The sequence below is a fragment of the Crocuta crocuta genome, unplaced genomic scaffold (assembly GCF_008692635.1).
Source record: "Crocuta crocuta isolate KB4526 unplaced genomic scaffold, BGI_CrCroc_1.0 scaffold35, whole genome shotgun sequence".
NCBI lineage: Eukaryota > Metazoa > Chordata > Mammalia > Carnivora > Hyaenidae > Crocuta > Crocuta crocuta.
Window position 1 is genome coordinate 5,657,383 of NW_027530625.1, and position 14,696 is coordinate 5,672,078.

Here is a 14,696-nt window from a genome sequence, read left to right on the forward strand (position 1 = left end):
CTGTATGAATTTGTGACCTTACTTTTTAGCCCTTGCTCTGAATTCATGGACAGAGCCCTTCCCCAAGGCCACCCAAGGAATCAGGGAGGCAAAGCTCTTCCCTGGCATTTTGCTGCCTCTTTAGCAAGCGGATGGGAGCACGAGAGAAGGGAAGGGTTTAAGTCTCCTTTGAGCCCCAAAGGAGTGTCTTAATCCTTTCCCCTGAGGGACAGGGCTTGGCGGCGTTCCCCAGCCTGCGGTGCGAGCTTGCGAGCTTGCGACAGCTGTGTTCCTGGATTTTGGCCTTGGTGGGTCAGAGTTCTCATGTCTTCCGGCTAGGCTCCTCCCCGTTGGGCTGAGTGAGAAGGGTGTGGGGAGAGCCTTGTCTGACCTCGGGCAACTCACTATGCCACCTTCCTATTGATGGGAAACATTCACCCACGCGGCAAATGTCCACTGGGTTCCCGCCGCGATGCCAGGCCCGCCCCGGGGGATATGGTGGGGAGCCAGGCGGCCCGGGACTCTGCCCTCACAGACGGGCACCGACGCGGCGTGGGCCCCACGGGAGAGCCATCCTGAACTCTCAGCAAACCCCGCCAGCCAGTCTCCCGTTTCTTACCAAGAGAAGAAACACGGGTTTGGACAGGACTGGAGTGTGGGAGAGTCTCAAGAGGGACCCTCTGATAAGGACCACGTGCCATCCAGCCTGTCCTTCGTCAGCACCACTCAGCCTGGCAGCAGAGGCTGTGAGGCAGGGGTGGAGCAGGCTGACACGGGAAGTCGGCCCAGGCCTGATACGCTTCCTCCAGTCCTTCCGGGCCTGCAACGAGAGGGTCTCACCTCCCTTCAGCGCTTCCGAGCCCGCAGCGGAGAAAGCACATGTGCTTGGTTACCCTCTCTTGGCTTCTCCTCCAAACGTAGGTGGGGAATACTGTCACTCTTGTCTCCAACTACAGCCCATAACACTTCTTGGCTTGCCTGGCTTTTTGCTGGGATAAGGACTGGCCTTGGGGAACGGCAACACCTTTGCTTCCTATTTGTTCATTATGCATGGGCTGTGCGCTGGACCCTTCCCACACCTTGCCTCACTGGATCCTCACAACAGCCTGTGAGATGCAGGCTCTTACTGTTCCCATCTTGCAGACGGGAGCACTGAGGCCCAAGTGGTTAAGCAACTCACACAGTTAAGTAGCGAAGCCAAGGACTCTGACCAGATTAGTTTGACTCCAGAACCTTAAGTGGTAACCTTTACTCTCTACTGCGTCTAGTGTCTACTCGGGTCCCCTCCGAGGATCACAAGGTGAAGTTGTGTGTGTGTGTGTGTGTGTGTGTGTAGGGGGAGGGGGTCCTACAGCACACACAAGTTCTTTGGGTTGTTGTGCTATCCCTTAAGATTTGTTTTCTGGGGCGCCTGGGTGGCTCAGTCGGTTAAGCGTCCGACTTCGGCTCAGGTCATGATCTCACGGTTTGTGGGTTTGAGCCCCGCGTTGGGCTCTGTTGTCAGCTCAGAGCCTGAGCCTCCTTTAGATTCTGTGTCTCCCTCTCTCTGCCCCTCCCCTGCTGTCTCTCTCTCAAAAACAAACATAAAAAAAAGTCAGTTTCTTTAAAAAAAAAAAAACAGACTTGTTTTCTTTTTAAACATCAGAAGAACTAAAACTAGAAGAGCTTTGATTTTTATTTTGAATCCAAATCAACTGAAAAACCCAATCTGCTTCTCACCCCTTGGCTCTTCATGCCCGAGTGGCTGGGTGCTGCAGGGACCGTTCATTGTCCCCCATGTCCCTGCTTCCTCTGTCACCGCTGCACAGCAGCTAGGCCATCAGCAATATCAGTAAGTAGAGAGGCAAGAGGAGATTGTCGATCTGCGTCGTGTACGCTTCTAGGAGAGCCACGACGCTGATAGAGCCCAAAATCCAAGCATAGCTGTAGTTTAGGTCCACTCCACTGTCAAAGATTAAGATCAGAGCTACAGAAATGATCTGGGCAAATATAGAGGTCATGGTCCCCTCAAAAGTCTTTTTGGTTCCCGGCCAGTGGATTTCCCCCATGGTGCTGCCGCAGATGGAGGCCACGGTGTCGCCCACACCCACAGCCAACACCCCTGCGTAGGGAACCAGGGCCCTCGCTCCCCCCAAGCTACCCTTCTGTGTGCAGGGTCTGGGGACCAGCCAAATGGGAAGAGACATGCCCAGGAGCAGGTAGATGTGTGTCAGGATGAGTGGTCCACTGTCTCGTTCATCCAGGAAAAGGGAGAGCAGGCTCCTCAGCGTGTGGCCCAGGGGCTTGATGCGGAAATAGCGCACGTACTCCAGGAAGATGAAGACCGCCAGACATACAGTGGCAGCTACATAGAGCAGTGTCCGGTCAAAGATGATACCTGGGATATAGGTGGCCACCACAATGAAGTGGAAATACTTCCGGGCAATGGTGGGGGCCTGGTGCTTCTTGGACTCAGAGGACGGCCGCTTGGCATTCTGGTAAAGCACCACCAGGCAGGCTAAGGTGGCCAGCAGAGACCAGTAGATTAGAAGGTAGATGCGGGTCTCTGTTTGGAAGAGGAATTGAAGAAGCCAGAGCAGAGGGTTCTTGTGGATGAGCCGGTGCAGCCAGGGCAGGACCACACCAAGGCCCAGCACACAGGTCATGAGGTGGAAGAAGATGGAGGAAGCCCAGGTACCTGAGTCCATGAAGACAAAGAGAGTGCTGAAGAAGATGCCCATAAGCACCATCCCCACCACCACCACCAGCAGGAAGAAATCCACTGGGTCACCCTGGCTTTCCACCACAGTCAGAGAGCGCTTGATGAGCTGGTTGAGCACGAAGCTGATGCCACCCAGTACCAGCAGGGCCTCCCCGGGGGTAAAGCAGCGGGGCAGCAGGTACAGAAGGATCATGTTGAGGTACACGAAGATGAGCAGTACCTCGAGGACCTCTATCACCTCGCCCACACTCAGTGAGTGCTTCATGATGTAAATGATAATACCTCCGGCCAAGCCCGAGAGGACACAAGTGTTGGTGGGCACTGGGCGGGTGATGCCCAGCGCCAATACTGAAGAGAAGAGGGCCACCGCCATGCCAGTGGCTGCCACCACAATTCCAAAGCGCTCAAAGTATGGGTTCCCCGCGGACTGGCATCGCTCCTTCATGACCAGTCCGAGTAAAGGCATGACCATCGACGCGGGCAGCAGGCCGCTGTTTGCGGACGTGCGGAACTGGAAGACGGCGCTTCCCTGCTGGAGCAGCCGATCCCACTTGTACTGGACGTAGAAGGCCTGCACTGCGAGGGCCACGGCGCACCAGGAGTATCGGTCCCACACTGCTGCGTGGATGCTTAGCACCACTGCGAACACTACTGCTGCCTCTGCCAGCACCGACCCGCTCAGCGGAGCGCCGGTCCCCGAGGCCGGGGGAGCGTACTCTCGGGTCATGTCTCTAGACCTGGGGCCCCGGGGAAACCGGGGTAACTAGCGACGTCTTGGCTGCTGGGTCCCTCAAGCCCCGCCAGGCCGACAGCGACGAGCTTCACACAGCCAGCACCTTCCCTCTCCGTTCTCCAGCTGCGAGGAGGGACGCTCCACTGCAGGCAGGCCCCTCTCTGAGGCTTGAGAACTGGCGCCCAGGCACCCTCCAATGCCTCCCACCTAGGGCGTAGACGTTGCCACTTGGCCGCTTTTACAACCTCGTATGCCCTCGCCGCGGGATCCTCACCTCTCTGGGTTTCGCCATCTTGGCCCCGCCCGCCGTCACGTGACGGAAAAGCACCGCCCACAGCCCGGCCTGAGGCGAACGGTCACGTGGGTGTGGCGTCTGGGGGCGGGGCTGGGGCGCGCGGGCGCGAAGATGGCGGCGGCCGCCGGCGGGCCGTGTGTGAGGTGCGGAGCGGGCCGAGTCGGCGGGGGTGGCTGTGAGGCGCGGGGTCCAAGTCGAGCGGAAGCCGGGCGGGACTTGCGGGCGAGCTGTGGCCGCGGTAGCGGGGCGAAGCCCGGCCAGGGGGACGGGCGCCGAGACGGGAGGCGGTTACGTCCAAACGGTCCCCGCGCGCGCGGGGATCTGAGGCGACTTCTCCAAGACGGGGCCGGTGCCTCACCCCCTTCCCTCGGCGCCGGCCTCCCTCCCTTCTCACTCAGCCGCTTTCCCTCCCTCGTCCCTCCCCACGGGTGCGTTCCTCGGCTCCCCGCCCCTCCCCCCCGCGCTTCCTCGTCTTGGCGTGACGCTCCCTCGAGGCGCGACGGGGCGCTTCGCGGTCGCCCGGGGGAGTCCCCACCCCCGTTCCCGCCGCGGCCTCGGGTGCCCTGCCCGGGCGACGTTCCCGGGCTCCTCCATGCGCTCGTTCGGCGGTCTGTTCCGTGTGTCGCCGAGCCACCTCCCTGCAGTTCCTGCCCTCTTTCTCCCCGCGCAGCCTTTCATTCATCCATCTATCCATTTTCTCGGGCGTGGACTGCACCCGGCGACGGGCCCGAATCCATGCCGGGGTCCCAGGCACAGTCCTGGACTTGGGGGACGACAAGATGAAATGTTCGAAAAGAGAGAGACTGCTCTTAGTTTAGGGAGCGCTGAGTAGCGCCCGACCCTAGGCGTCATCTGCGTGCATTCGCCCGAGTCCCCGAGGCACCGTCTCGCTCACGGATGTGACTCCCAGGCACCCCCCCCCCACCCCGAGGGCTGCGTGGGAACGTGGGCTTTCAGACCGCAGTCTGTCCCACTCGGAAGCTCCAACCGGGTCGCCACACCTCCGTCCCCCGCGTTCCCGCCCGAAGTGACTCCCAGCTGCCCCTGCCTTCCCCCGTCCTGACATTCAACATCCGTGTCTCTTGCGGTGCCAGCACGGCCCGGCGTCCCCACTTTTCTGCCGTCCGCGCTCCTGTGGCCTCAGCACCCCGAAGAGCGTGTGCTAGACGCGCAGTACATGTTCACAGACATGGCCCATCTTAGATTTTCTCCTTCTGCTCCTCCTCCTCTTCCTCCTCCAAACATGTATGTTATTGTTATCATTATCATACATTTATTTTTTTTTAAATATTTTTACTTATTTCTAGGAGAGAGAGAGACAGCATGAGCAGGGGAGGGTCAGAGAGGGAGACACAGACTCTGAAACAGGCTCCAGGCTCCAAGCTGGCAGTCAGCACAGAGCCCGACGCGGGGCTCGAACCCACGAACCGCGAGATCATGACCCAAGTGAGAGTGGGACGCTTAACCGACTAAGCCACCCAGGCGCCCTTATCATACATTTATTATCATACATATGCTTGTCATTATACATATGTACAATAATTATTATTAAGTTATTCCTTTCGAGAGAGAGAGGGTGCAAGTGAGTGAGGGGCAGAGAGAAAGAATCCCTTGAGGGGCAGAGGGAGATGGAGAGAGAAGCCGGGCTCACGCTCCCTGAGCTCATCACCTGAGCCCAAGGCAGATGCTTGACCGACTGAGCAACCCCCCTCCCCCCTTTCCAGGAACCCCTTTGGAGCTTTTCCTGGACTACTTCTGAGTTTGCTTTTTCCTCCTTAGCGGTTTCGTCCGGCAGCGTCCTGGTCACCTGCCTGCCTTTTCTTTTGTTTATTTCACAGTCACTGTGGAGGTTGGGTAGAGTTTAGCTCCCGCCAGGTAAGGCACCCTCTTCGGTGAACGGGAACAAGGGAAGGAAAGGGTTTGCTTTGCCTGGAAGATGCTTCGATCATCCTGGGAGACCTACCAGACTCAGATCTGAAGATGGAAGGAATGACGCTCCGGTTCCCAGGCAGCGCTTTGCTCAGGGCGGCTGTCAGAGTAATTTTTCCTTTTTTTTCTGGAAAGCGCGTTACAACAGTTGGGATTACCCTGAGCGGCAACCTTCTGTTTGAAATGTCTGGAGGGCCGGACTAAGAGAAAACTTAAAGTCTGTGCCTGGTGCCTGCTGATTTGTAAGTGACCTCAGTTTGCTTTACCCTTCAGACCTGTTTCTCCAAATGTGAGTCCTTCTCAGAGTCGTACTGAGGTGGCTCTGAAGCCTGTAGACTTGTGTATGTTGATAGAGCTGGCGCTGGCCAGAAATAGAACAATACGCTTAAATCACTAAATGTTTGGGGAAGGTCATGGGGTTTGGCAGACCGTTTGAATATTGAACACTCTTGTGTTCCTTGGTTAGTGTGTCTGTAAAAGTCTGAGTGGCGAACATGTGCTAAAAAAACACAGCAGCTGCCGTTCGAAAAGCTTATCCTGAAGCTCACATCTCAGTTCACGGGAGAGGTATGCACCTCGTCCATGGAGTCTGGGCATCCAGGGATGGTGGCCACTTTTATTTATTAGGTCGCTGTGGAATATCGCTGTGTTTCTCAAGAGAACTATTTCAGAGTAGGTTGGCTGTGGCTCAGTTTTCTACCAAAGGGAATCAATCGTAGAGGCTCTTCCTAATCTCCTAGTAGCTTTCACCCAAAGGTCTCCAGTCAATCACATGGATCTCTCTAGGGAAGAGAATTTCCAGTTTCCATGGACTCCAGTGCTTTTAGGAATGGAGCTCTATGTTGTCTGCTAGAACATCAGGCTGAAAGTCAATAAACTTTTTAATTTTTACTTTTATTTGTTTATTTTTATTTTCGAGACAGAGAGAGTGCAGGCAGGGGAGGAGGCAGAGGGAGAAGAGAGAGAATCTTACACAGGCCCTACACTTAGTGTGGAGCCTGACATGGGGCTCGATCCCAGGATCCTGGGATCATGACTTGAGCTGAAATCAAGTCTGATGCTCAACTGACTGAGCCACCCAGGCATCCCTCAATAAATTTTTAAAACTTTAACTTTGAGGCAGAGTACTTAGTTTCTGTGCTTTGGTTTCTCCTCCAAATACTTAGCTCAGACTTATTTATTGTGCAAATAAATGAGAGACACTAGAGTATGTATTTTGTTTCTTTTTAAAATTATTATTCTCAAGTTAACATACAGTGTAGTCTTGGCTTCAGGAATACTTTGTTTCTTTTTAATGTTTATTTATTTTTGAGACATAGAGCATGAGCAGTAGAGAGGCAGAGAGAGAGCGAGAGAGAGAGAGAGACAGAATCCAAAGCAGGCTCCAGGCTCTGAGTTGTCAGTACAGAGCCTGATGTGGGGCTTGAACTCACCAACCATGAGGTCATGACCTGAGCCGAAGTCCGATGCTCAACCGACTGAGCCACCCAGGCACCCCTCTTTTTGACATAACAAAAGGCATATGACATGGTTTTGCCAATTAAAAACAATTCTTTTTTGCCAATAAAAATTTTAATTTCTAAAGGGACACCTTTTTTTTTTTTTTTGAGTAGTAAGTATAGTAAGTATAAAAGTTACTGCTTTTAGGACAGTGCTCTCTAATCTTGTTTAGTTAGCAGATCTTCCTCTCCCCCTCTCTCCACCAAAAAAAAAGGCTAATACTGTATATCAAACATAAAAGGCAGAGAGGGTCTGTACCAAGTCTTGTACCTGCGCTTCTGAAATAAATTGATAGCCTAGAGCAATGGTGATGTAGGAATTCATTTGTGTGGTCATTTTAAAATGCAGATTTCCAGGGGTGCCTGGGTGGCTTAGTCGGTTAAACGTCCGACCTTTGCTTAGGTCATGATCTCGCGGTTCGTGGGTTCGAGCCCCGCATCGGGCTCTGTGCTGACTGCCNCAGATTTCCAGTGCCTTTTCTTTGAGAAACAGTAGCTCCAAGTTGTGACCAGGATTCTGTGGTATTGCTATGTTGTTTCCAGGTGATTTTGTTGTACGTGACCTGAGTATCAAGTATGTGTTGAGAAATACTCTTACAGGACATTTTATTTAAAAAAAAAAAAAAGGTTGGGGCTCCTGGGTGGCTCAGCTCAGTTGTTTAAGCTTTTGACTCTTGATTTCTGCTCAGGTCATGATCTCATAGTCATGAGGTCATGAGGGCTCTTAGCTGGGAGGGGAGCTGGCTTAAGATTCATTCTCTCTCTCTTTCTCTCAGAAAGAAAAAAAAAAAGCATGGGGTACCTGACTGGCTCAGTTGGTAGAACATGTGACTCTTGATCTCCAGGTTGTGAGTTTGAGCCCCATGTTAGGTGTAGAGATTATTTAAAAATAAAATCTTTTTTTTTCTTTTTTTTTTAATGTTTGGTTATTTTTGAGAGAGACAGAGCATGAGTGGGGGAGGGCCAGACAGAGAGGGAGACACAGAAATCAGAAGCAGGCCTCAGGCTCTGAGCTGGCTGTCAGCACAGAGCCCGACGTGGAGCTCGAACCCATGAACCGTGAGATCATGACCTGAGCCGAAGTCGGACGCTTAACCGACTGAGCCACCCAGGTGCCCTAAAATCTTTTTTTTTTTTAAAGCAAAAACTACAGATTTTGGTGTAACCAAAACCCACAGGTTGAATTAAACAAAACCAGAAATTTTGGGCTCTGTCAGCAGGTCCTTGAGTGTGGGCAGTGGTCTTCGTAGTTTCTTCTGGGCTACCTAGCTAGCTAGAGACCTAAGTTCTGAAAGCAAATGTGGATAAATGAAGGCCCAGTGATGCCCAGGCTTTTTGAAATTGAAAGATGAATGATCAAGAGTGATTTGATTTATTAGCTCAGGCATACAAATGCCTTCAATTAATGATAAGTTTCTTTCCATTAATTTTGATGTACTGTTAGCCCCATTGTTAGCTATGTGTTTTATAGTAGGTATCCAGTCCATTCTGTGCAAATCAGAAGCTATCCTTTGTAAAGTTCAAGTATATACCGTTTTTTATTTTTTGAGAAGGGGGGAGGGGCAGAGGCAAAGGGGAGAGAATCCTTTTTTTTTTTTTTAACATGTATTTATTATTGAGAAACAGAGAGACAGAGCATGAACGGGGGGTGGGGAGGGGCGGCAGAGAGAGGGAGATACAGAATCTGAAGCAGGATCTAGGCTCTGAGCTGTCAGCACAGAGCCGGTCGCAGGGCTCAAACCCACAAACTGCGAGATCACGACCTGAGCTGAAGTCGGACGCTTAATTGACTGAGCCACCCAGGCACCCCTCTTTTTTTTTTTTTTTAAGTTTATTGTGAGAGAGAGAGAGAGAAGCATGTGTGTGCGGGGGAGGGGCAGAGAGAGAAGGAGAGTCCCAAGCACTTTGAGTGCAGAGCCCAACAAACACATGAAACTCGAGATCACGACCTGCGCTGAAAGCAAGAGCCTGTCGCTTAACTGACTGGGCCACCCAGGTGCCCATACTCAACCCTTTCATTTAAAAAAATTTTTTTTAAGTTTATGTATTTATTTAGAAAGAGAATGCGAGCAGGGGAGGGGCAGAGAGAGAGGATCCCAAGCAGGCTCTGCACTGCCAGCACAGAGCCAGATGTGGGACCGGAACCCACGAACTGTGAGATCATGACCTGATCCAAGTCAAGAGCCAGACATTTAACCAACTGAGACATCCAGGCATCCCTACTCAGACCTTTTAATATATGTTGTCAGTAAAGAGTCCTGTTTGTTTTGTTAACTAGATCTAATCTCCTAATTTTTCAATAGTGAATGCTCTCTTGTCATCAGATAAATGATTACTGATTCCACAGTGCAGTTGTCGGGGTTGGGGTCTTTTGCCGTAGGAGAACTGAAGTTGTTTTCTTACAAGCATTAACTCTTAGAAAGGAGACTTATGATTTTAAGTGTGTTCAGACCTCTTTTGATGGGAAAATCCTGAAAGACAATTTTTTTAAAGATTTTTATTTTTAAGTAATTTACACCCAACATAGGACTGGAACTCACAACCCTGAGAATAGGAGTTGCACACTCTACCAACTGAGCCAGCCATACATCCCCTGAGAGACAGGTTCTTAAAAAATATCCTTTATTTATTTATTCATTTAAGAGAGAGAATGAGCAGGGAGAGGGAGAGAGCCCTCTCTTAGATTCTCCTTATTGGTCACTACATTTTAATGAGAAGAGAGGAGGTAGAAATAAAATGCTATGTTGGAGTGGTGCCTTGGCGTAGAAAATGTAAGATAATTCACTAATTTTTATATTTCATTAATTCTAAAATACACATTTTTGCGTACTTGAATACTTCTGAAATTACAGTGCATTTTATTATTGATGACTCATAGAACATACGTAATTATGTATCCTTCAGTTGATGGCTTCTTAAATCCATTAAAATTTGGTGGCCATCCTCATTTTTAACAGTACCTGCTTGGTTTAGGTTATATGATTCTTAGTTTCTAGTTTGGACATCAAGCTTCTAAGAAAAATAGAACAGGATCAATGTCTAGAATTTTATCAAATTGTTTTATACATTGAGTTTCCTGGTTTTAGAGAATGGGTGAGATACTGTGAGACAGCCTAGTCAAATGTATATTATCTTAAAGTGCAGGGGGACCTGGGTGGCTCAGTCACTTGAGCCTTTGACTTCGGCTCAGGTCATAATCTCACAGTTTGTGACTTTAAGCCTTGTGTCAGGCTTACTGCTGTCAGCTCAGAGCCAGTTTTATATCCTCTGTCCTCCCCTGCTCATGCTCGTGTGTGCGTGGACACGCGAGTGCTCTCTCTCACTCAAAAGTAAATAATACATTAAAAAAATAAAAGTACAAAATTACCTCTGCTTTCTGTCATTTTTCAGGAGCAGCAGGGAACTGTGGACAATTCTGCTTGGAAGGTCTGCTCTGAGAGAGCTGGTAAGTGAGTAGTGGTATTCTTGAGTGGACTCTGTAGTTTTCGTATAGCTTATGTTACGAAAAGCCCCTGAAATTGCCTTCTCTTTGAAGGAGGAAATAAACACATTTTAAAAAATTCCTATATCTTTATAAACATTATGCATTCCCTGCTTCTCTGTGCTGAAGTGTGGTGTGTTTTATGCCCTACCTGCTGAAGTTTTCTAAATCTCCACCTTTCTTTGTCTTTTAGTGATTCCTTATCTGCAAAGATACCAGTGCTGTTTGACTGCCTGCTCAGGGTTGGGGTACATTTACCTTTCTGCTACCTCAGGGCTAACAAGATTCTCGGGCTTTTTCTCTGTCTCATACTTTCCTTGCCTTTTCTTCCTTTTCCATGTAGCTAGCTCCTTAAGTCACAGAGGCTGTGGTTTCTAAGGTATTTCCAAGTATATAATCAGTAAAGCACAGTTCTTCATGTTTGATCCTTGACTGACCTTACCTTGTGAGGGGAAAGCATTCAGATGACATTTAATTATTACTATTGTTACTATGGTAATTAACGTAATGAATGTTACACCTTCTTTAGAGCCTTAACTTTTTTTTTTTTTAAGTAGGTTCCATGCCCATTGTGGGGCTCGAAATCATGACCTTGAGATCAAGAGTCCTGGGGCACTTGGGTGGTTCAGTTGGTTGAGTGTCCAACTCTTGGCTTCGACTCTGGTCATGATCATGATCCCACAGTTTTGCGTTCAGACCCTGCATTGGGCTCTGTGCTGATAGCATGGAGCCTCCTTGGGGTTCTCTCTCTCTCTCTCTCTCTCTCTCTCAAATAAAAAAAGAAAAAGGGCCACATCCTCTACTGTCTGAGACAGCCAAGAACCTCTAGAGCCTTAACATTTAAAAAACATTTTTAGGGGCGCCTGGGTGGCTTGGTCGGTTGGGCGTCCGACTTTCGCTTAGGTCATGATCTCGCGGTTCGTGGGTTCGAGCCCCGCGTCGGGCTCTGTGCTGACTGCCANATTTTTAAAAAATTTTTTCAATTTTTGTTTTTTTAAAATTTATTTCTGAAGGAGAGAGAGAGAGACAGCGTGAGCAGGGAAGGGTCAGAGAGAGAGGGAGACACAGAATCCGAAGCAGGCTCCAGGCTCTGAGCTAGCTGTCAGCCCAGAACCCGATGTGGGGCTTGAGCCCATGAACCACGAGATCATGACCTGAGCTAAAGTTGGACACTCAACCGACTGAGCCACGCAGGCGCCCCTAAAAGAAATGTTTATTTATTTTGAGAAAGAAACAGGGGAGGGGAAGCGGGGGATGTGGAACAAGAATCCCAAGCAGGCTCCAGGCTCTCAGCTAGAGCACAGAGCCTGATGTGGGGCTCGAACTCAAGAACCATGAGGTCATGACTTGAGCCAGTCAGATACTTAACTGACTGAGCCACCCAGGTACCCTTAGAGCCTTAACATTTTTGATATGCTTTCATCTGATAATTGTACTTCTAGGAACATATCTTACGAGAAAGAAATCCCGAAAAAGTTTTGTGCACAAAGCTCTTTACCGTAGTGTTATTTACGTTAATAAGTAATCACAGCTTAAAAAAAAAAAAAAAGTAATCACAGTTTAAGTGCATCTAACATTAGAGGCACGGTAAATAAATTATTAGCTAGTTACTTGATAAAATATCATGCAGTCACTAGAAAGTACAGTATGTTTGTTTATTTTTGCGAGAGAGAGAGCACGAGCAAGTGAGGGGCAGAGAGAGGGAGACACAGAATCTGAAACAGGCTCCAAGCTCTGAGCTGTCTGCACAGAGCCTGATGCGGGGCTCCAGCCCATGAACCGTGAGATCATGACGTGAGCCAAAGTCCTATGCTTAACCGACTGACCCACCCAGGTGTCCCAGAAAGGAAGTTTATCAAGATTTTCATAATAAGGTTAAATCACTGTTAGAAGGTTAAGCAGGGAAAAGGAGAATTCTCTATTCAGAATTCTCTATTCAGAATGATTTCAGCTGTGGGGAGAAACATACTAAAAAACCCAGGAATATGTAAATCCTTGTATAATTTCTTTGTTCTTTTCCAGAATCAGATTGAGGCAGAACTGAATAAACATTGGCAGCGGCTCTTAGAGGGGCTGTCCTACTATAAACCTCCCAGGTATGGCCATTCCGTGCGTCTGGTTAGAGGAATTCCACTGAGGACGGCTGGGGTAGTGCAGCTGTCTTCGCGTACGATTTGGTGATGCTGCTGGGTTAGGGAGATTGCAGAGAATATAATTTGGTTACCAGTGAAAAGAGTCAGGCACATTTTTACCATCTGTTGAAAGGGAAATTCCTTTTAGAAATGCAACATTGTTGAATGTAGCTATGTAACTCTAGTGCCTGGGGAGGGGGAGTCATTAACTCATCAGGGAATACTCTGAATATTTATCTCGGTCCACCATGTTTATGTGAAGTCTTGTCAGCACCAAGTGCTCGGGTAGTGCAGGAGACAGTTGACAGTAGCAGCTGACCACTTACAGTGTTTCCTGTGTACCAGTGATTATTCTTAGCACTTATCAGAAGTTATTTAATCCTTATAACAGCCCGTTAAGTAGATACTATTTTTATTCTTTGCTTGAATATATAGATTTTTTTTTCCTGGGCAATGAAAAGCAACAGTAATAAAATATAAATTAGTTTTAAAAAAGAAGAGAGTACACCGTGTAGGACTAGTCTCTCTTACCTTAATTCCTAGCCCAGATTGCATTCTGTTATGCATCGTAGTTCCCAAGCCACCCTCGTTTCCTTTCTCCTTCTGAATATCTGATTTTTTTTTTTTTGCTACACTTTCCATCTTCCTTTTCTTAGGTTAGTGAAGAAGTTTTTTTTTTTAGTTGTTCATTACCCCTCCCCCTGTACTTACTTTGAAGTAACTCCCAGACATCGTGTTGTTTTATCTGAAATTATTGTGTCTAAAATATATAGACTTAAAAAAAAGAAGCTAATCACTATATTATCACCTATGGGTGCTTTTATTATTATTGTTTCCATTTTACAGATGGGGAAACTGAGGCACAAAGAGGTTAAGTAACTTGCCAAGGTCACACAGCTAGTAAGTGTAGAACCAGGATTTGAACCTGGCAGTCTTACTCCAGTGTCTGTGTTCTTAATCATCATTTTGTGTTGCCTCTTTCAGAACTTACTGTTTAACCTTATAGTGGCCTTTGTGTTGTGGATTTCCTGTGAAGTGTGAGAGTCTATATAAAAAAAAATCAAATCCAACAACAACATGCTTGTAGTTCACAGAATGGACATTTGTGGCATTACTTTCTTTTTTTAAAGACAAAAGTTTCTTTTGTCAGTAGCTCATAATTTGAGGTCTGACAGACTTTTTTTTTTTTAACTTCAGATTTTATTTGAATTTAACCTTTTTTTTTTTCCCTTTAATGTCCTTTTTCTGTTCCCGGATCCAGCTTAGGATCCCATGTTGCATTTAGTTGTCATCATGTCTCCTTAGCTCTTAGATGTGACAGCGTCTTTCCTTAATTTTCATCATCTTGAATAGTTTTGAGGAGGACCAGTCAAGTATTTTGTAGAATGCTCTCAATTTGGATTTGTCTCATGTTTTTCTCATTATTAGATTGGGGTCATGGGTTTTGGGGAAGAATGCACAGAAATGAAGTACCGTTCTTATCATAACAGAGGATGTGGTAATCCACATGAAATCACTGGTGATGCTGATCTTGCTCACTTGGGCAAGGTCGTATTTGCCAAGTTCTCTTCTGTAAAGTCATTTTTTTTCTTTTTCCCTTTCCCTACTCTGTTTTAGAAGTGGGTCACTAAGCATAGCCCACTCGCTAGCTGGGGATATAGTGGAATTAAACTACTTCCTGAAGGGAGTAGCATCTAGATATATTATTTGGACTTCTTCTCTAAGGAAGAATTTTCCCTTCTCTGTATTGATTTATTTATACATACATGTATATTTATTTTATACTTTGTTTATACTTTGTTTTAGCTTTGGTCACTGGAAGTTCTTTCAGGTTGGCTTCTATGTGGTCTTGACATTTCTCCATCCTTTTTTCCCCCTGAGTTAGTTTCTTATTTTCTGGCATAACAAGATACTCCAGGCTCGTCTTGTATTTTCCCCGCCCCAGCT

The 14,696-nt window shown here is 48.1% G+C and overlaps 2 protein-coding genes across 4 annotated transcripts in view; one reads left to right on the forward strand and one right to left on the reverse strand.

Moving 5' to 3' along the window:
• Window positions 1-1,636: 1,636 nt before the first annotated feature.
• On the reverse strand, window positions 1,637-3,745 carry DOLK (dolichol kinase). Its single transcript, XM_077768358.1, has one exon. The coding sequence runs from the start codon at window positions 3,405-3,407 to the stop codon at window positions 1,791-1,793; it is 1,617 nt and encodes a 538-aa protein (XP_077624484.1). The 5' UTR covers window positions 3,408-3,745; the 3' UTR covers window positions 1,637-1,790.
• A 51-nt stretch (window positions 3,746-3,796) lies between these two features.
• The window catches only part of NUP188 (nucleoporin 188), a 50,437-nt gene continuing 39,537 nt past the window's right edge, over window positions 3,797-14,696 (forward strand). For all 3 annotated transcript variants that reach the window (XM_077768359.1, XM_077768360.1, XM_077768361.1), the window contains exons 1-3: window positions 3,797-3,851; window positions 10,527-10,581; window positions 12,640-12,713. In XM_077768359.1, coding sequence (XP_077624485.1) covers window positions 3,820-3,851; window positions 10,527-10,581; window positions 12,640-12,713 — 161 coding nt within the window. In that variant the 5' untranslated portion in view covers window positions 3,797-3,819. The remainder of the gene's footprint in view (window positions 3,852-10,526; window positions 10,582-12,639; window positions 12,714-14,696) is intronic.